Source organism: Notechis scutatus, chromosome Z (genome assembly GCF_049901735.1).
Source record: "Notechis scutatus isolate UNSWTSFEM ecotype Mainland chromosome Z, rNotScu1.2, whole genome shotgun sequence".
Lineage (NCBI taxonomy): Eukaryota > Metazoa > Chordata > Lepidosauria > Squamata > Elapidae > Notechis > Notechis scutatus.
The window spans coordinates 60,814,700-60,837,105 of NC_142025.1; the positions used below are offsets into that span (position 1 = coordinate 60,814,700).

General features: G+C 36.4%; 1 protein-coding gene across 49 annotated transcripts in view; it reads right to left on the reverse strand.

Annotated features, from left to right (window-relative positions):
* The window catches only part of CLASP2 (cytoplasmic linker associated protein 2), a 322,288-nt gene that overhangs the window by 44,877 nt on the left and 255,005 nt on the right, over positions 1 to 22,406 (reverse strand). For 28 of the 49 annotated variants that reach the window (XM_087945672.1, XM_087945644.1, XM_087945643.1 and 25 more), the window contains 5 exons: positions 17,278 to 17,341; positions 6,350 to 6,513; positions 5,910 to 5,988; positions 5,750 to 5,800; positions 705 to 848 (listed from right to left, as the gene is read on the reverse strand). In XM_087945672.1, coding sequence (XP_087801798.1) covers positions 705 to 848; positions 5,750 to 5,800; positions 5,910 to 5,988; positions 6,350 to 6,513; positions 17,278 to 17,341 — 502 coding nt within the window. The remainder of the gene's footprint in view (positions 1 to 704; positions 849 to 5,749; positions 5,801 to 5,909; positions 5,989 to 6,349; positions 6,514 to 17,277; positions 17,342 to 22,406) is intronic. The other 21 variants (XM_087945669.1, XM_087945690.1, XM_087945689.1 and 18 more) reach the window with 1 other exon arrangement.

The following is a 22,406-nucleotide window of genomic DNA, read 5'->3' on the forward strand; positions in this document are numbered from 1 at the left end:
CATAGTCTGCCTGGCGGCTGGGTGCTTCTCCCGGGGTGGGCCGAACCTGCGCTGTGGCCCGGGAGATTTGCCTCCCCACGTGGGGTTGGGCTGCCCTCTCGCGCAGGAGAGGCTTTGTCGTACCAGTAGTAGAGCGTCGTTTTTAAAAGAATTGGCTTTGCCTTGAAGGCGAAGGGAAGGCTGCGACAGGAGCGCCTGAAGCCGAGTGTCTCCGCTGGGCTCTGGTTGCAGGGAGGAGCCCTGGCTGGCTGTACGTGGCTGTGCCAAACGCCGCGGCGTTGGTCTAAACGCTGCGGCAGCACAGGAGAAGGGAAAGCAACGGTGGCGGAAGGTCTCCTGATACGAAGTGCACCACCAACGCCGAGGTCAACATCCAAGCTGTCGCTGCCCACCCACCCGAGTATGCAAGGGGGGGGAAATTAAGTCAACCCTGAAAAGACAGCCGAGCTGTTTTTTCGGGGGTCAAAAAAAAAAAAAAAAAAGGCCCGGCCTTATTTTGTGAGAAACACGGTATATATATATATATATTCTGCTTGGTTATTGTCCTTCACAAAAATCAACAAACGTATGAAAGTTTTTTTCAAAATTATTATGGATAATCAATATCATTATTGAAATTAAAATATTAATGTAGAATTCTCTACAATAAATGATAAATGAAAGTTCTTAAAAAATAAGTTTAATGTTAACATAATTTAAAATACCTTCCTAACATCTGAACTTTTGGGTTCTGTTGTCCAAGTAATAATTCGAGATACCGCCAGACGAGTTTCACTTGAATTTACAAAATCTCCTGGATCCATCTGTTGTGCAAGTGTCTCTATGTATTTAAGGATTGCAACTTTCACCTGTAAAAATAAAAAGAATCAAATATACAGAAAAGTATAATATCTAATGACATATATATGAGAATGGAATTATTTTACTTGAGAACTGCATAGCAATGCTAGTTGGTGCTAATAGTAATTCAGAAATATATTTTTTAGAGCAGCAAATCAGTGGATTGGATAAAAAATGGCATTTCAGTGAATTAGCTGAAAGGATCTTGAGGAAAAATCATACCAGTAACACCTGTATCATTCAAAAGCATATTTTGGATTCCAAATGCAAAATAAATAGTTCAAAGAATTTTAAACGTTATGCTGCAGAAAGACAAAGAACTACAGAAAATATTTCTGCATACATCCAGGTATTTTTCTAAATGGAAGTTTTTTTAATGGTAATTAATAAGATACTTTTAAATCCAAATTTCAAATATAATTTAAGGTGTGTGTAATTGAGAACAGCTTTAGGATATCAAAAATATAGTAGAGCCTTAAATTTAATGAGTTAACTAGAATTAGGATGGATTTTTCTTTGTTTTATATATGTAACTGACAGAAAGGTTTAATTGAAAATTTGAAAATGTAATTCTTAAAGTAGGCAAAGTAACCTAACCTAAAGCAGGGTTATTGAAAATGTATTTCAGAGTTCCCATATTAAGACAAAAATTTTTTAAAATGATGCATCAGTTTAAAGAAAAACTCTCTGTGTTAAAAAGGATGGTTATAAGAGAAAAAAATTATTATTCTGTAAGTGTAGTTTGAAGGGAGGGAATTAAATGCAATACTGAGGTTTAAAGCTTGTATGTTAAGCAGTCAAAGGAAAAAGAAGCACTAGACTTAAAAAGTGTTTAAAAAAAGTCTAGCATTTTAGTTATAGTGTAAAAGCAAAAAGTTGAAGATAGAGTTTTTATCTTGTACTGTGCTAAGAGTAAGAAATCAATGTCTTTTTTTCCTTTCTTTTTTCTCCCTCATAACCCCTTTTCCCCACTCCTTTTTCTTCCTTTAATTTCCAATTTATAATAAAATAAAAAATTGAATAAAAAAGAAATTAAAATTATAAAAATATAGTAGTGCCAAAAATAGATATCCTAGCACCATAAATATATACAAGTCTGTAATATTTTTTTAATGATGGGTTTTTAGATAATTTTAGCAAGTTTTCACCTAGCTGAAAACTAGAATATATCTGGAATAGATACAGAATGGAATACTTCAATAAGTTTTAGTAGAACTGAATTAAATACATATAAAAAATAAGACACCATTTCTTTTGTGTCTCTGTTTACTGACAGAAAATATTTAATTCTGGTATACACATTCCTTTAAATATTCTGCTAAAATGATTCAATAATTCCCTTTCTTTCTTTCTTTCTTTCTTTCTTTCTTTCTTTCTTTCTTTCTTTCTTTCTTTCTTTCTTTCTTTCTCTCATTCTTTCTCTTTCTTTCTTTCATTCTTTCTCTTTCTTTCTTTTTTAATTTTTATAGATAAGACATATTGAATAATTTTTGTCGGAGTCTGTTATTTACAAAGAATAAGAACCATAGCTAGTACTATAAAAATAGTCCCAGTTTCTAATAAGAATACTTATATCATATAATATTGTGGTTACAAACCATCTGTTTTTAACAAAAAACATTCATTGTTTTCTTTCTCTAACTTCTATCCTTTGTCTTCAACCAGTCATAGAATTTATTCCATATCAAGTATGTCAGAGTATATTCATGAACTGGAATAGAGCTTGATAACAAGGTCAACCAATGAATAGGCATAGCAACTAAGTCAGCCAATGAGAACTGCTTGGAAACTGAAACTAGAGGTAGCTTAGGTGTAGCAACTAAGCTCTGCAGCTCTGAAGCTATGTTGAGCTCTGAGTCTGTCTATTTAAATGAAACTGCTTCTCTTCTTTTGCTTGCCTGCTGAACTAAAGTAAAAGAGAAACTGAGTTACTGTTCTGCTCTGCACTTGTAACATGTCTGCTGAAGTTACTTGCAACATGTTTCTGTCTGAATTTGCTCCATGTTGGAGAAATCTACAACTGGTTTGTAAAATCTACTTATTATGTTTATAAAGATGTTATTTATTTAATGTATGGCATATCATATATGGACTAGCAATATATATTAACATTTCACCTAGATCAGTAAAACACAACAAAATATAAAAAGTATTTCGGGGTGCACTAAATATATCTGAATTCAGTTTAGTGAGTAAAACAATCTGAGAAGACTGTTGCCTTTAGGCCTTGCATACAAGTCATCTATAGGCTTCTAATTGGTTGTGGTAAGAAACAGAATAGTGAACTAGATCATCAATTCAATTCAACATGCTACTTTTTAAAGAATAGATATTCTGTAATAAGTGTGTGTGTGTGTGTGTGTGAACAATAATATTGCTAAATGTAATAATGAACATAGAATACAAAGTTTATTTTCAAAAATATGCCGTTTTGGCACAAATAATATAATTTCAAAAAACAATGTAGTAGTCCTTATATACAATAGATGTCCTAAAAGCCACTTAAATCCCATTTTGAAGTTATTGCTGCTGCAGCACTCACACTGTCATTCACACTTAGGATTCACAACAGGAACCTGCAGCATCCCCCCCCAACCTATCTTCCTCATTCTGTTCTACTGGGTCACTGCAGGTCTTAGGCCTCCTCCATATCCTCATCATGCACTTTATATTTTGAAGCTCTCTGAAGCTCATCCTTTGCAAGCCACTCCATCCCTCTGTGTCCCTCAGTAGTGTGGCTTAGAAGCAGCTGCAAAGAATGGCAGGTGCTTCTGGGATGCACCTGCAGTCTGCTCTGTTTCCCTAATGCAGTCTGCATAGCACTGCAAGCTCTGAAGTTTTGCGCAAAACTGCACAGATCTTGTTAAGACCACTTTATCCCTGGACCATGTGGCTGCATGCAGAAAGCAGCTGCCATTTTGGAGTAACCACAATTTTACATGTCTGGAGCTCTGAAGATCTTCAAAAGGTCTACGATGGGTAATGAGAGGCAGGGAGGAAATGGGTCCAGTGGGGTGGGAAGCAGGCCTAAGACCTGCAAAAAGTTGTGTATGGGGGGATGCCTATGCAGACCCTATGAGGGGAAAACAGAGCTGTGGGGACCTTGAGGGACAGGAGGTGGAGCATGGGGGTATTGTGGGGGGGAGGAGGTATTGGGAGGCAGGAAGGTTTTAGTGTGTGCTAGGCCTTTTGAACCACCCCAAGGCAATTACATTTAAGTATCACATATGCAACCTTAATGAGCAGACTTCATTACTGTTGTAGCCAAGGACTATATGAATATAGATTCTTCAGTTAAGCAATCGCCATATCCTATGTCAGGGGTTTCAAATTCAAGGCCCGAGGGGTTAATCTGGCCCGCTGCTTGCTTAGATCCGGTCCATGGGCCCGGCCTGGAAATAGCAAAACACTACCCTGTGGTGCCTCTGCTAGCAAAAATGGGGCACTTTCATATATTTGGAAGTTTTGTGCAATGCAAACACATAATATCTTCACATCTTTGAGAAGATAGCAAAAAAAAAACCAACCTAGAATGTGCAGAAATGGATAGATTGAATAGATTGATTGATAGACTTGAAATTAAATAGATAGATTGATAGACTTGAAATTAAAGAGAAGATATGGAATATTTTGAAACATGGGGTTCATTTTATCTATGGTTAAATAACAGAAACAGAAGTTAGAATATTTAAAATTATAAGTGAAGGATTAATTTTACCATGAGGGTTTATTATGATATGTTTATTATCAATAGGATTTAGTATTAACAATTAAGTATTAATATTATGTTGAGAAAATGCTGTTATTATATGATCACTACTAATGAGCATTATGATGATGACTATTGCTCAAACTATCTGTAACCAGACAACACACTGTTTATATAGACATTGAAATTGTTGCTCTTTCTTTATATAGTAAAATAAAAATGTTTTTAAAAGATCTTCATATCTACAATTAGCAACATAACCTTTCAATGATTCACATAGATATAACTTAAAGTTTAAAGGGATTTTTTAATCAGGAGAAAACCACCAATCCACATCGATCTCCCAATGTAGCTCCTACCAGTTTTAAAATCTTTATTCCTTTATATTTAAATCTACAGAAAAATCTAAAGATTCACTGTAACAAAATAGTTAATATAAATTTCTCTATAGCACTTATAATAAACATTGCATTTTAAGAAATATGATATTTTGTCTGTAATTTCGATACCACTGCATCAAGGAGTAAAGAAGTGCCATCTTGTGAAAAGCAATTAACAGACTAAATACTTCTGTGCCAGACAGAGAAAAATGGTGGTTACATATATGCTTGTTATTTTCCCAAAATGTCTCAGTTGCTGTACATACACAATATACTATATATACCCAAGTCTGAAATTTCTCCAACTGGTCATCTTCAGGAGAATAGTTTTTGTTTATATATTTCAACTTTTACATATTTTCAGCAACAGCTCAGTGTCTGAATATGTATCATTAATATCATAGAATATTAATAATAAAAGCTTAAAAGCAAATGACTCCAATTTTGAAGATGCAAAAATATTTTGCAACTGTAGAAAACTCAGCAAGAAATTCTGCTGGGATACTATTCAGTCTTTTAAATGGAGATTGGGAAATTACAAACATAAAATTAGAAAAGACTTGATAGAGGGAGCTTGCATAGCCAGCTTGATGTTAGACAGCCATACAATTTTTTAAAACTGTGTTGGACTTTGTGGAATTTTCATAGGATTCATTGTCAAATGTTTCAAGACAATCACATAATGCTGTGATCAAGTTTACAAGAGCATGCTCAAAATTCCTTGCAAAGGTTAGTAGCACTATATTGATGCATAGAAATATTTTAATGTAAATTTTACACACAATAGGTTAAAAAAAGCAATAATTCAGAAAAAAAAAACCTTGGAGCTCCAAAAAGAACGAAGCTGGTCCTGCAGTGCTGGCTTGACTGTCTGAAATTTTATAATAAAAAAACCCACTAATTGAAAACCAACAACATAGAATGTATAACACAAGACAAAAGTATTATTGAATGGAATGTAAAGCTTTATAAGTTTTTACCTTCAGACTTGGTGTTTGGGTCTGATCAACAGTAAACCGCATTAAAATACTGAATTGAAGATCATTTGGAAATGATTCCCTATGAAATAATACAATTAAATTTCACTTCATCAAACTTACAGTATGTTCAGAAACTAGACATAAAATGGGAAATACATGTACTTTGCCTATATAAGCAGTGATAATATAAAAATTATGGGTTTGTAAAGACTGAAAATGTTAAAACTGAACACAGCATTTGGGTTCATTCATTTTAAAGGTATATTGTATATAAACATTGTTAGAAAATAGACAATATAGTGAAAACAGACACATTTTTTCTACATTCTAATATGCTGACTAATAGCTATATTTTATTGTATTCTAAAGGATGCAAAACTGAAATACAAATGTAGAAAGTTTAAAACAGGTGTACTTTTATTCTGACATTAATCTATTACCTTGTCACATCTAAAGCCTTCTGAACTTTTGCTTGTACAGATCCCAACAAGTCAGCACCCATTTTTTTCAGAAGCTGGGTCAGCAGCACAAATAGCCAATCCTGTAGATCTTCTTTATGAACTTGGATAAAATCTACTAATGTTTCCAAAAACATGCTGAACACCTGCATTAGGGGGAAAAAGGGAGGACAAAAGGAAAAAAAAAGAGTAGGGAAGAAAAGGAGTTGATGCTTGCCTGTGTTGAACTCACAAAATAATGTAGTACCACATAGAAGCAGAAAGAGGCAATGATATACAGCCAAGCAGGAAAACATTCTCTCCCGTTTCTTGTAAGAATCTGTGATTCAGAAATATATTTGTATTTCTGGAAATTAGTACATCATGCAATATCACTGAGCAAAGAAATGCTGTGATGACTGGCGCAATTCTCTTCTTCCCTTTTCACTATTTTGGTGTTGTCTATTTCACTGAATTTTGGAACTTGATCTATGCTTCATTTTAGCATACTAGATCTTTTTATTACAACTGATCTGAAAAACTCTCAAACTTCCCAGCTTTAATGATATATTATCTACTTTCATAGATATATTCTCTCATATAGTGCAGTCACAATATTCATCTCTTTTTCATACAAACATACTATTTTTTCTGCTATTCATCACTTTATATTTAATAAAGTCTGAACAACCATAAAAAATCTTGTTTTCCCATTTGAAAAATAGTTTTACACTGCTAAGTCTTGCATGCATAGAAAACATGCTGGATACAAATAAAAAAGCTAAGATGCCACAACAAATCTTTAATACAACACATTTATGACTATCTTCAATATAGTACACTGTAAGATTTGAAACAGGGAAGAATGAAATTAATGTCTTACAAATGATCTCTGTACATCTAACAAATTAACTTCAGCATTGTTTATAAAAGTGTCAATAATTATGGAAACAGAACAATCTGTAACTGAACAGAATTGGGAGTGTAAAGAAATTTAAAATTGGAAACTTGATCTTCATAGTTTTAGGAAGTATTTATATCAAAACAATATAGTTCTGTAAAATCATAAAGGTGATCCCAAATGGTGTACTTGAATCAGAAAGCAAGTTGATTAAATAATGTATAATTGCAATAGGGAAATTTTATCTTTTTCTATAAAGATACTTAGCTACACTTTGTATTGAAATTAGTAATCAAACTTTCAAATAAGTCTTCTACAAGGCATACAAATAATACTTTGATTCCTACTGCAAACAAACAAACAAAGCCCTTATAAGGTAGAAGAAAAAGAATCTGAAAATTTTCAATCTATGCTCAAACTATATAAATTTACCACTAGAGCTTTCTACGCTTTTCTATGCTTGTTCATTTGCTACTACCTGGCCCTTTATCTATTGAATAAAGAAAAAACAAATGTTTAAAATAGTCCTAAACTTGCAGAATATTTAATGAGAACACATAGTGAGTATATTATACTTTATTGTTGAAACTACCCACCAACAAGAGGTATTCTTTTGCCCAATTCCTAAAATGTGGGTTTCATAATAAGACAGTGATTTTCAGTTGTAATTCCACGTTTATCTTTGGTCTTTATTTGCTCTTTACAGCAGCAAACTAAAGACTCTACTGTTGTGTAGTGCAGGAAAAATGGGGGTAGTGCATGCACAATTTTGTTAGGACACCAGCTTTGGGTGAGTTGTCCATCTAGGGTTGGAGCTCTGTTATAACTCATTCCAAGCTTTACTGTAGGGTTAACTTTAAGCTCTAGTTAAATATAATCAGATAAAGTATACAGAAAACTGTAATTTAATGGACTATGGAGGAGGGTATAACAAAAAGGGTAGGGTTTCCAATTTTCTACCACAGTAACGCTCAATTTAATGAACATTGGTTTAGCATAATTCCAATGTAATCACTAGGCTGAAGGTCTCTTAGAATAAGGTTTTCTACCCATCTTTTTACTGAAAGTAAACAGAAGACATGCGATAGTGAAAAGCACATTCTAGGCATTGCAAACCAAAATGAATGCAGGACTGTGGAAGCAGAGCAGAACTCTGATTACATGTACTATTTGGTTACCTGGTTTACTGATTCAACTTTTTTTTATTGCAGATTGTGTAAATTTGAACTGTGCCAAATGAATGTTTATTGAACCAAGGCTTACTGTAGTAGAGAATTGGAAAGCATAATTTTTTAGAAAATCCATTAACACATGAATTGGCAACCTAAGGGGGACCAAGGGACACAACATATGTAGTTTCTATAGCTGGAATGGCAAAGTGGGCATGGTCTAATCTTACATGTGAGCAAAAGCCTTGCTCTAGGGACACTGAGGTTGGGGGGGGGGGTGCCCTTTGGATATATCTAAGTTATGCAAATGTAAGTTTTATAATTCTTTTTTCTTGTTTCTCACCTCAAAATGTTAAGATTCTAGAAAACTAAGGAATAGTTTTCTAAAATCATGATCAAAAAGGTTTCCATGGGTTACAGTAAGGGGTTTTGGAAACTGCAATTATCCATCTCTATACTCAAAAAATAATAGCAATATTGAGTAAAAAGAATGATGCAACAAAATTGAATTCAGACCAAGTTAATTCTCAATATCAGTGTAATTCAATTGAATTATTATCATAATTCTTGCTGATTTCAATGGGATTTAAGTTCAACTAAGTCAATTTATCTTCAATTTATTGTTCATGTGATTCATTTAACTGCATTGATAGGCATCATTTCATATAAATGTATAATTAACAGACACTACTGCATGTTATCTTGTTTTTAAACTGAAAAATACTGAACTTGCTCTTAGCAATAAAGTCTTGATAGTTAACATGCCAACTCACCTTTCATGTTCAAAATTGCAATACCTTAACAATGCTTTTCCTCCTCCATAATATTCATTTACTGTAGATCAGTTAAATATAAACATAATTTAAACACTGCTCAGTTTTGCATATTTTCATGGGCATTTTGCAAAAAAAAAAAAAAAGACATTCACGATATGGGGTAGCCAAAAGTATGTGTTTGTATGTGTAAAAATTCACATTCACAGTGGACAGAGAATGTTTTCGCGGGTACTTACATGTATGGTATTCAGCTTTGTTCGGGTATTTTCCTACGTCATTGTAGTTGTGCTTTTAAAGTTGTAGCAATGTTTCGGCAGAATCTCATCTGCCATCATCAGATTCTGCCGAACGCATTGCTACAACTTTAAAAGCACAACTAATGACGTGGAAAATACCACAACAAAGCTGAATCTCATCTCATGTAAGCACCTACTTTAAAACTTAAGAACACACACACACACACACATATATATGTATGTATGTATGTATGTATTGATGCATGTACAGTGGAGCCTCAGGTTGTGACTGTAATCTGTTCCTGGACTCTGGTCGTGACCCAATTTGGTCGTGTCCGAAAGCAACACCGACTGCGCATGCGTGCAGTTAAAAAAAATGGCATTGAAGGGGAAATCAGCGCAGAAAGATTCCCTTTCCATGCTAATTTTGTTCGTCTCCCAATTTTTGAATCGTGACCTGAGGTGGATTTTTTTGTTCGCCACCAGATTTGGTTGTGAACAGGAGCATTCGTGACCACTGTATATATGTATTCCTATAAACAAATCTGGATATAAATCAGCAACTGGACTGTGGAGAAAATGTTTTAGATCTTTTTAATATGAATATATCCTTAGATATGAAATTAAGATGCGCCAGTCACCACAATACACAATAGCAGTAGAGAAACAAAAGGAAAGTTCATTTGTATACAAAAGCATTTCAGGATAATTTGTATAGCTGCAGAAATTTATAAAGTGCAAAAGCTACATTCTACAAACATTTTTATAGGTGTAAGATAGAGGGGGGAAAGATTAGTATTCATCATGCAACACAGTCAGGGTTCCAACAAATATTGAACCAACTTACTCTCTATAGAGAGTTCCAACACAGGGGACAGCATGCAAAAAGAAAAAAAAAGGGGGGGAAGGGGGAGATAAAACACACAAATTAGTTGCCATCTGCATAGTTCCTGCATGAGAAAATTATGATGTATATGTTTTAAAATATTAATATCTTTGGAATCAAATTCCTAAGTAGCATATACCAATCTATCTTCTGTCTTCTTCCTCTATTTTCTCTTTCAAGATCAAATCATTGGAAGAAAAGTGGTTTTTTATGAGCAATTTTAAAACATGGCTGTGCATCAATTCAAGCATCAAGCTTTAGTTAAAGAACAGTAATCTATACATATCTATTAAAATTATAACATCTTAAGTAGATGTGCACATTTTGGGGCATACTAGATCAGGGGTGTCAAACTTGCATCGTCATGGCGACATCACGAGACATATCAGAATTTCCCCCCTTTTGCTAAACCAGGAGTGGGTGTGGCCGGCGCATGGCCTGCAGGCTGCGAGTTTGACAGCCCTGCTATAGATACAAATGCAATGGAAATGAAGTCTATTATTTTCTACTATGGCAGAAAACACCTTTTTTGCAGTTTTTGCAGGATTGAACAATCTGACATAGTGCTTCAAGTAACTGAATTTCAGTTACTTATCTGTGGAAGCTTAAATATTTTACTGAACACTATGGGCTCCTAAAATAAAGTGCCATTAGACAATTAAGTCAATAAACATCCTCAAACACAGCCAAATAATGATTGCTGCAAACAAATCAAAGGTACACATCTAAGGCTTATATTTTTAGCAAAGACTATAGAAAATCTCACTGAAGTTAAAATGCATCTTGAATAATCCAAAAATTTAGAATTTACACTAAAAGATGCAAAACTTTTTCAGTGAATTAAATCAGATATATCAAGTATTGAAATTCAGCAACATTGTTGTCAACAGTTGTTCGAATATTTATTATTAGGAAAAGTAGGAGCAAATTGAAAATGTCAGTTATCTGAAGCAGGGTGGAGATGGAGTATTTCTTGCAGAAATCATTGTGTTGACTCAATTTTTATCCTACATTTCTTCTATACTACTCATAACAAGATTAGAATCAGTCCATAAAACTTGTACTTTACTTCCTCTTTAATTCTTCATTTTTCCTCGATATAATATATCCACTACCATTCTGGTTATGAGTAGGGAAAGAAATAGTTTCCACTTGTTTAAATATCAATTTATTGACCATTTCTCTAAAATTGGTACATCAAACTTAATTGTACTACAGTTTTCATATACTGATTCTCTTACTCCACTGGCAGAGTTATTTGCAAGAAGAAAACTAAAGTGAAAAAGTATACTAGTTCTTATAAAGTTAATGTTCTTAGAAATATACTAGCAAGACAAAATATCAAAATGCAGCATTGATGCTTACTGTGAGAGATAATTGGGGTATAGAGTAATTAAGCTAGTAAACTCCCTTTTGCTGAGAATTCAGGAAACAAAAAGTTTTAATTATGACGTCTCAGAAATGTCTGCATGGTGGGTAAATTTTATGTCAAAAGATGGATCATAATTAAATAATGAAATATAAATATAGAACAGGTAAAGAGTCATTTGGAAGTTTGTTTGGTGTGATGCTGAATTGAAACTTCTGATTCTCCTTAAGGACAAAAAGATGAAAATAAGATGCTATGGCATTCTTTTGACTAATAATTCTTCATCAGAAATGTAGTGTCAAGCTGAATAACCTAATCAAAGCATTAACATGCACCAATTTATATATACGGCTGTGAAAGTCTGACTCACAGACGAACACAATACAGAAGCCTGACGATGGCAGATGAGATTCTGCCGAAACATTGCTACAACTTTAAAAGCACAACTATAATGACGTGGGAAAATACCCGAACAAAGCTGAATACCATACATGTAAGTACCCAAGAAAACTTAAGAAATAGATAGATAGATAGATAGATAGATAGATAGATAGATAGATAGATAGATAGATAGATAGATAGATCTTTGGTTATTCGGGTTTTCTCCCGTGTAAGATTGGAAGTATCTAAGCAACGTTTCGATGAAGTCTCATTCATCATCTTCAGGCTTCACTCTGAGAAGCACAGAGCCGAAGACACAAGCCTGAAGATGATGAATGAGACTTCATCGAAACGTTGCCTAGATACTTCCAATCTTACGTGGGAGAAAACCCGAATAACCAAAGATCCACATACAAATACCTGCAAGAACCTCAGAAAACATATATTTATATATGTATATGTATATATATGTGTGTGTGTGTGTATACACACACACACACACGTATGTATGTATGTATGTATATATGTAGATCTAGGTGTGTTCGGGTCTTTTCCCGTGTAAGATTAAGAGTATCTTGGTGATGTTTCGGCGAGGTCCCACTCGCCATCCTCAGGCTGGTGCTTTCGGCTTCGTGCCAGTGCAAGCAGTGTGTGATCGGAGCTGCTGTCTCTCTATATATACTGGTGGTGGGGGCTGGTGTGCTGTGCTGGTTGGCTGTGCTGCTGTCTCTTGATTGGTTGATGGAGTTGATGTTGGTATAATGGGCTGTGTGATGGCCTTGTGAGTTTTGTTGTGGAGATATCCTGGATCTTGTGCTGTAATCTCCTGGGTCGTTTGTTTTGTAGTGATCTTTTTTCCATTAGCCTCTCGTGTTTTAACGGCTTGGGTAATGGGTTGTGTGATGGGCTTGCAAGTTCTTTTGTTGTGGTATCCTGGGTCCTGTGTTGTTATCTCCTGGGTCGTTTGTGTTTTGATCTCTTTTCCATTAGCCTCCTGTGTAGTAACGGCTTGGGTAATGGGTTGTGTGATGACCTTGTGAGATTTATTGCTGTGGTATCCTTGGTCTTGTGCTGTGATATCCTAGGTCATTTGCTGTGTTGCAACTTCTTGAGTTCTTGTGGTGTAATTTCCTGAGTTTTCTGATGTGATGTCCTGAGCGGGTGGCTGTGATGTAGCATTCTGGGTTTTAGTCTGGCTTCGAGTTTGAGGTCTGGGTCTGTGTTCTTGGCATGTGTCAGCTTGTTTGTTTTTGGGGTTGTGGGGTGCGACAGCTGGCGAAGCAGCCGTGGTCTGTTTTCTGGATGGTGGTTGTCCTTTGTTTATAGGATGGGTTTGGGCCTGGGTCTGATGAGGGGGATTGGCGGTGGTGTCCCACGTTGTTTTGGGTCTGGTGTTGGTTTTCGTGGCTGGGACTTGTTTGTTGGTCAGGGCTAGCTTCCAGATGTCTGGTAGGCGGGAGGTATTGTCCCGTCTATTCATGTTATGGGGGTGTTTCTCTATCTCGATGGCTTCTCTGATGGACCTCGCCGAAAAGTCGCCAAGATACTCTTAATCTTACATGGGAAAAGACCCGAACACACCTAGACCTACATACCTGTACCCATGAAAATCTACAAAAACAAATATATATATATATATAAAGTTTGTGGATGCAAATGTTATTTCATACAGAGTTATTGAATCAAGAGGTAAATAAATATGAAGTTTTGTAAACTAGTCTAAATTGAGACTTATAATATCAGCAGGGCAACAAATGTCCTGAAAACTTTATAACAGCAAAGATTTAACAATAGAAGCAATGTCATTTACTACTTATGTCAGAGAGCTGGGTTTTAATTTGGCTTTCATTTGGTTAGCATACTAAATTGGGCTGGATACAGGTAGCCTTGACTTATTATCACAACCGAGCCCAAAATTTCTGTTGCTAAGCAAAGCAGTTATGTGATGTTTGCTTCATTTTAAGATCTTTTTTGCCACAGTTGTTAAGTAAATCCCTGTGATTGTTAAGTGAATCATACGGTCATTAAGTGAATATGATTTCTCCCACTGACTTTGTTGGAAGCTAGATGGGAAGGTTATAATGATGACATATGACTGTGGGACACTGCAATCATCATAAAGGTAAAGGTTCCCCTCACACATATATGCTAGTCATTCCCGACTCTAGGGGGCAGTGCTCATCTCCGTTTCAAAGCTGAAGAGCCAGCGCTATCCAAAGACGTCTCTGTGGTCATGTGGCCAGCATGACTACACGCTGAAGACGCACAGAGCGCAGTTACCTTTCCACCAAAGTGGTCCCTATTTTTCTACTTGCATTTTTACATGCTTTCAAGCTGCTAAGTTGGCAGAAACTGGGACAAGTAATGGGAGCTCACTCCGTTACATGGCTATAGGGATTCGAACCGCCAAACTGCCGACCTTTCTGATCGACAAGCTCAATGTCTTAGCCAGAGTCCACCATGTCCCACATACCAACTGCCAAGCACCTAAATTTTGATTGTGAACCATGATATGTTGCAATGATTCATCACAACAATGTGACTATATTGTACACTACAGTGTCTTTTAATTAGATTTATGTGTTACTTTTGCTGTGATTATTGGGTAATTTCTTCACCTGGATTAATATAAAAACACAACTGTGACTTCTCCCAGATATTCTGAAAAAAGAATCTTAGGATGTTCAAATTAACAGTGGAGTTACTGAAATCTGACCAAGCCACTGAAATTCATAGGGGGACAAGTGTCAGTGCTTATGCTATTTGAAATATTTTGGAATTTCAGATAATTGACGTTTTTTGCTCTATTGTAAGTATCTGGCAAATAAATTGTGTTCTAGTGAAAAACCCAGCCAGAGTAGATTATTATTAAAAAGTTTTTTATTTCATGAATGCAAATGAAGTTTTTCTTTGTTTATTTAATATGCAGTCCATCCTCATATTGCAGCAACTCTGGTTGGCTTACAAACAGTTGGAGAACAATGTTTCCTCTGAGGCAACACGTTATCTGAAGAAAGAAGTAGCTATAAGTCCTTAAATGGAAACAGAGCCATTAGTAAATGTAATTGATTCAATTTCCAAAATCTAGTATTTACCTAATTATTATTTAGAATTTAATATTTTCTCCCCAAAGGCTAGGAAATATGGATCAAACAATTAATTTTACTCCCCAATAAGTTGGGCAATGAGAAAAAGACTACGACAAGGCTGTTTGTTTAATTCTGCTCTTGAGTCTCTACTTTCTTTTAAATCTGAAAAGTGGGAATATATTGGTAACATGAGGAAAGAGGAACATCTAATTTTTAAATGGAAACACGTGTGTCTTATGTTAAGTTGTTGATAAGATCTAACACTGATCAAGAGATGTAAAAGTTGCTAACTGTTCTGGAAAGCCTGCACCTGGAAAAAGAAACTGATTTTGTTTATTTTGTTTGTTTTCACATCAACACTGGCAAAAGACATATTAAGAGTCAGTTTAATATAGTGATTAAAAGTGCTGTATTAAAAATTAGTTCTAGTTTTGTTTCAGGCATGTCAGCCAGCTAGATGTCTTTGACCCAGTCGTTCTTTCTGAATTCTAGAAACCACTTCCAAAAATATTGCCAAAGAACTGCAACACATGCACACACTCAGAGAGACAGAGAGGGGAAGGGAGAGAGAGAATAACTCTTTGCTGCCATGTGATGGTGGTTGAAAGGAATAATTTCAATTTGTACTTGGTATGCAAAAAAGTCTGGAATTAGCTGCTTTTCTGATTACTACGTTTTTTGAAAAGGCATAAGCTTTCATGAGCTGTAGCTCACTTCATTAGATGCAAAACATGTGCACAGTTACAGCTCATTTTACTACATTTGTTAGTTGGAAAGGTGTTTACTATCAAATTCCTCCTAAAATTTGGCTACCACAGACTAACACAAGCCCCTCCTTTTGCAATATTTATTTGATAAGTACACAAACCAATGGGGTGGGCTTACTGCAGAAGAACAAAAAGCTTGAAATGCCCCAACATTGATATTATGACTTGTGCTAAATCTAATATCAAATAATTGGGCTTGGAATTATTGATTGTTCCACTAATATCTGCATTCTCCCTAAAAAGACTCACAAGAGTGATTCTCTTCTTGGCTTGGCCAGAATATACTGTTTCTTTTGTTTCTTTCTTCAGCAGATGTTTCATTCTCAATGTTACACAGAAACAAAACAATACAAAGAAAATATCCATTTTGTATATTAAAAAGAAATTTGAAGACTCTAAAAATGGGAAAGAAAAAAGAAATGAAGAACTGGATTGAATAAAGATCTGAAAAAGACAACAAAATGATTCAAAGGTGAGAGAAGCTATGTTTTACATCTGCTTTTATTAAAGAGAAGATGAGAGGAATTTCTGAGAACATACACCGAAAAAAGTTGAATTACACAATTTCTTGCTTATGAGCAAACTGGAAATAACCCACCTTATATATATGGCAATGGTTTAACAAAATATTTTCTGGAGTCTCAAGCCTGCTACTTAAAGGAAAGCATTATTTGCCTATACCTTATAGATGACTTGAATAATAAATTATGTCCTTTTGAGGTTTCTACATTAGAGTTTAATGGATGTGAATTAAATCACAGCAGCAAGGTCTACACTATGTATATATAGGTACTCACTTAACAATTTCAAATGGGCCTGGAATTTTAGTCAGTAAATCATGTGGTAGTTAAATAGGTCACCCTGTGATCTGATTTGATTTCGCAATGATTATAGAGTGAGTCACTATAGCCATTTAGTAAACCATATGGTCATTAAAAAATCTATTCTCAAATTTTGCTGGAGAAAAATCACATCCACATGATTGCAAGATGCTGCAAATGATTCTCAGGGTGAGCTGATTGCCATATGCCTCAAATACAATTATGTGACCAAGGAATGGGTGAGTGTGGCAGTGGTTGTGATTTTGGGAATGAGTTGTATTGAGCTTTTTTTTTAGTTCATTGTAACTACTGTCATTAAGTGACTGGTCACTAAGCAAGAATTATATGAACCTGGTGAGGTCCTTTCTTGCATTTAGAAATCCTGGACTTGTGTAATTGGAGAAGAATAGTAATACTTGAAATCCATGAGCCTTTTAGCTTTGTGAATGTAGCAACTCCAATGATCAAAGCTTTTAGAATTTTAATATATATAATGCTTAGTAAATCATCATAAAAAATAAAATGGAAATACATACCTTGCTATGAGGATCAGCAAACATCCTTGTGAAGATTTCACACAATCTTTTTAATTCAACACGACTGTCAAAATGACAAAATATTACTTTAGTAAAACTTCAGAGGGATGTGATGAACTTCAAAAAGAAATCTATGTCCTAATTTACTTTAAAATGTTTGCAATTCCACTTTTTAAAAATATAATTTGTTAATGATCTCATAAAATGCAAAGAATTTTTAATAATACATTGCCCTGTATTACCTATATAGCTTTGGAAACCACATTAAGCACCAGAAGCTTCCACACTGCCACATTCATGTTCCTGAGAAATTGGGAGGGGGGATTTTGTGACTGAACCAACGAAACCGTGGGAGGAGATTGTGATAGATTTTATTGTCAAACTCCCGGAAAGTGGTGGAAATACAGTAATTTGGACTGTCATTGATTTGTTCTCTAAGCAAGCCCATTTTACCACTTTCAAATGGACTGCCTTCTGTCAAGAAGCTGGCCAAACTGTTTGTGAAGCATATTTATCGGCTTAATGGAATATCTCAGCAAGTGATATCAGACCGAGGTGTTCAATTTACTGCCAAGTTCTGGAGAGAGTTCTTGAGGTCCATTGGATCGTCCCTTTCCATCCAGCCACGAATGGATTGGTGGAACGTATTTATCAGCAGGAAAATTGAGCCGACTTACTGTCTTATGTGGAAGTGGCTTACAATAATGCAGTACCCAGTAGCACAGGATTAACTCCTTTTCAAATAACTACCAGTATGGATTTTGTTGCCATGACCAAATTACCTAGAGAGCCACCAAGGTCTATGTCCCTAAATGAATGGATGGACTCATTAAAATGGGGGTGGGAGAATACCAAGAAAGCCTTAGTAGAAGCGGCTTAGGAATACAAAAAACAGGCAGATAAACACAGATCTCTCCAGCCACTTTTTCAGGTGTGAGATAAAGTGTTTCTTTCAACTAAATACCTCAGATTAAGGCTGCCAAGTAAAAAATTAGGTCCTAAATTTCTTGCTCCTTTCCCCATAGTGAAAGTAATCAATCCAGTTACAGTTCAGCTTAGCCTCCCTTGCAAAATTTTGGGTAAAATACACCCAGTCTTCCCCAGCAGTTTATTAGAATAGAATAGAATAGAATAGAATAGAATAGAATAGAATAGAATAGAATAGAATAGAATAGAATAGAATAGAATAGAATAGAATAGAATAGAATACTTTATTGGCCAAGTGTGATTGGACACACAAGGAATCTGTCTTGGTGTAAATACTCTCAGTATACATAAAGAAAAGGTACATTCGTTAAGAATCAAGAATCATAACGTACAACACTTGATGATAGTCATAGGATACAATCAACAATCAAATCATACTAGGAAACAGTCAATATAAATTGTAAGGATACAAGCAACAAAGTTACAGTCCTACAATCACAAGTGGGAGGGGATGGGTGATAAGGAGTGATGAGAAGATTAACAGTAATAGTAGTGTACACTTTGTAAATAGTTGAACAGTGTTGAGGGAATTATTTGTTTAGTAGAGTGATGGCTTTCAGGAAAAAATTGTTCTTGTGTCGAGTTGTTCTGGTGTTCAGTGCTCTATAGCGTCGTTTTGAGGGAAGGAGTTGAAACAGTTTATGTCCGGGACTTGAGGGGTTTGTAAATATTTTCACAGCCCTCTTTTTGACTCGTGCAGTATACAGGTCCTCGATTGAAGGCAGGTGGGTAGTAATTGTTTTTTCTGCAGTCCTAATTATCCTCTGAGATCTCTGTCTGTCCTGTTGGGTTGCAGAACCAAACCAGACAGTTATAGAGATGCAGATGATAGACTCAATAATTCCTCTGTAGAACTGTATTAACAGCTCCTTGGGCAATTTGAGCTTTCTAAGTTGGCGCAGAAAGAACATTCTTTGTTGTGCTTTTTTGATGATGTTTTTGATGTTAGGTGTCCATTTAGGTCATGTGAAAAACCAGCTGTCAGTTCCAATTTGAGACCCATACTGGCTGCTCCCCCCCCCCAAGCCTATGTTAATGCAAGGCGAGTCACATGAAGTGAAGAAAATTCTTGATTCCAGATTACAGAGAGGCCGTTTACAATGCTTAGTTCACTGGAAAGGGTACCCTTTGTCAGAAGCTACTTGGGTAAAAAATAGGGATTTGAAAGCGGATAAATTAGTTAAACAGTTTTATGACAAATTCCCTGACAAGCCAAAGGGTCCTCCTGGAGGGGGGAGAGTGGGTTAAATAGTTTGGAGAATAATGTATTAACCCCTTGTTGCATTTTGTCTATTTTGGAGAATAATTTATTAATCCCTTGTTGCGTTTTGTCTATTTTTGGGAATAATGTATTAACCTCTTGTTGCGTTTTGTCTATTATATTTTCTAAGACATGCTTTTTCCTTCAGGCGGGGGGGATGCCTATCAGCTTTGGAAGCCATATTAGCACTATGCTGCCATATTCATGTGCCTGGGAAATTGGGAAGGGGGATTTTGGTTGTAGACATAATAGCATTCTTCTTTACAGTCAAGGTGATGTTATTCCTGCATCTGGATGAGTTGGAATGGAGGGTGATTGGGCCATATGATGGAGTGATGGGTGCAGGGGATGGATTTTGTGATTTTCAAATATTGGAAGAAAACCAGGAACTCTTAGATTCAGGTTTTCCCAGATGTGCCAGTTGGACAACTCTAATAAAACGGAACTTTGAAAAAATGCTTGTCTCGGAATTTTGATGTTGGAGTTTGTTTTCTGGAACGCTGACATATAGAGAATATTCTAGTTCTAATCTTAAAAAAAGATTCTGTAGAAAACATGAGTTGCACTGATGTTTAATTTATCACATAGTTCAGGGGTGTGTTGAGGTAATTCCCCGTTAGGAGAATGAGCGCATACAGGGAGACGTATTTGAGAGGAGTGTTTGAATAATACACATACAGCACACAGATACACTGTAGAGTAAATGTAGGTTTTTACTTCCAGAAACGTTAAGCAAAGTCCAAAATGGGCAGTCCAAAGCCATTCACAGGTAAATCAGTCAGTTTTCAATCCAGGGATAATCCAAATATCAAAGTCCAGTGTCAAAAAACAGTTCAGTATTAGACTTACATCAAATCCAGTAATATCAGTCAATTAGGAAAAATGGAGCAACGGCAATACTTTCCAACAGAAGGAAACAGGGATAGAGTCACACTCTCTTCTGAGATTAAGACTAAGACAATCCAGGTTTCTGGCTCTATCTTATGGCTGTTTGAAAAACCACACCCAATTGCAGTTTTTGCAATCTCTTAAAGACATAGTACTAAAATGTTTATCCTGGTTTATATATTTCTAACCCAAATACCTGTTAGGTGACTTATATTCCTAACAGGGTGTGTTGATTTCATTGAGAGCCACATTAGGATTGTATTTGACCTTGGGGTATGTGTGTGGGGGTGACCATAGTAGGTGTGGCCAGCTCAATATCACTTATGTCAGGGGCACATGTGGTGGCCTGACTGGAGCCATTGTCTCCAGCGGAGGAAGGCAAGACCCAGGACAGTGCCAAATCTTTGTCCTCCAGAAGAGTCTCCCCATATCTCCCATGCCATACAGATGACCCTGGACTGCAGTGCAGGCTATCCAGAGCCCTAGGCAGCGGAGGACAAGTGCTCAGCCTGTCCCTCAAGTTCCAGGGCACCAGGACCCCCCAGCCGAGCCCTACTTCCCTGAAGCATTCCCAGCTATGCTTACCTCTTCCTTGAGGCAACTGCTGCTGTTCTCGCTCTCCTTGGCCAGGTTGCTCTTGGTGTGTGTGGGAGGGCAAATTGTATGATCAAATGCTACTTTGTGTAATCAAAATGTCAAAGTTATGATCAAATGCATGCAGCTTTCCTGAGCTCCATTTTCGTCTGCGACAGCCTCCTGCAGTGCTATGCTAGCTAAAATGGAACTCAGGAAGGCAGCTTCCCGAGCTCCGTTTTTGCTGGCATTGTGGACCAGTCTATTGCCTATTTTCAGCCTCCGCATCCCATTATCAGTCTCCATGCGCCCCATTTTTGGCCTCTGCGCACCCCATTTTTCACCTGTTCTGATCCCCGCTGCCTGAAATGGGGTGAAAATAGGGCGTGCGGAGGCCGAAAATGAGATGTGGAGGCCAAAAATAGAGTGCACAGAGGTGGCAATAGGTGATGGCAATCCCTGCAGCTTGAAACAGCTGATTGTTGGGAGGCCAATCCTCCCGACAGCCTGCTGCTTGTGCTAAATCAGGCTGTGCTGAAGCTGACCAGGCTGCTTGCTATTTGCTGCAAAGAGACAAATTGCTAGGAGGGAGAGGCAGATTTTTTCCCCTCTTGTTTTCCTCCCCAAAAGCTAGGTGCACCTTATACTTCGGAGCATCGTACTCTCCGAAAAATATGGTAGCCTTATAAGTCTATTATATACAGTGGTGTTTGAGAATCCTTTTGAATTTCAGTATTTTTATATATATAGGACCTAAAATGTGATCTGCAAACTATTTCCATATTACTATCAGGAATGATATTCCCCTCTGAAAATAAAATCTGAAAAGTAGCCAGGGATGCAGGGGTTACATAAGCACCGCCGCGGTCCCGCGCAGTGCCCTGGTGGGAATTAAATTGCCAACGCCCCTTTAAGCTTTAGCAGAGTAAAGTAATCAAAAGTGATTTTTCAAGGTGAGTCTGCATGATAGTTTTATTATTTGACAAAAAATAATAATAAAAAGCACCATGAGAATGCTCTCGGGCAAAGGATTTCACATTTAAAAAATAAAACAAACAAACAAAAACAACAAACAAACCCTGCTTAACAGACAGAAAAACAGCCACAATGCTTCATCTCTAATTGGACTTTTTCTTTGTTCCCTTTCCTTTGATCAGCATTGCTTCTCTATGCTTCTTTCTAGATAGTTGAGCTGATAGCATAACTTTGAGTCTGGCCTGTCTTTTGGCTACAGTTGTCTTCCTCTTCAGTTCCAGATTGGCCCTCTTTGCTGCAAGCTTCTGTTTTATTGTCTTCAGTTCTTCCATGTACAATTTATGTGCCCTTCTCATATTTCTTACAAGACTTGGATTCACTGGGTCATGTTCAAGGTCCTTCCTTTGATACTGCTGCACAGCAGACTTCCCTGAAGCCTTCAATG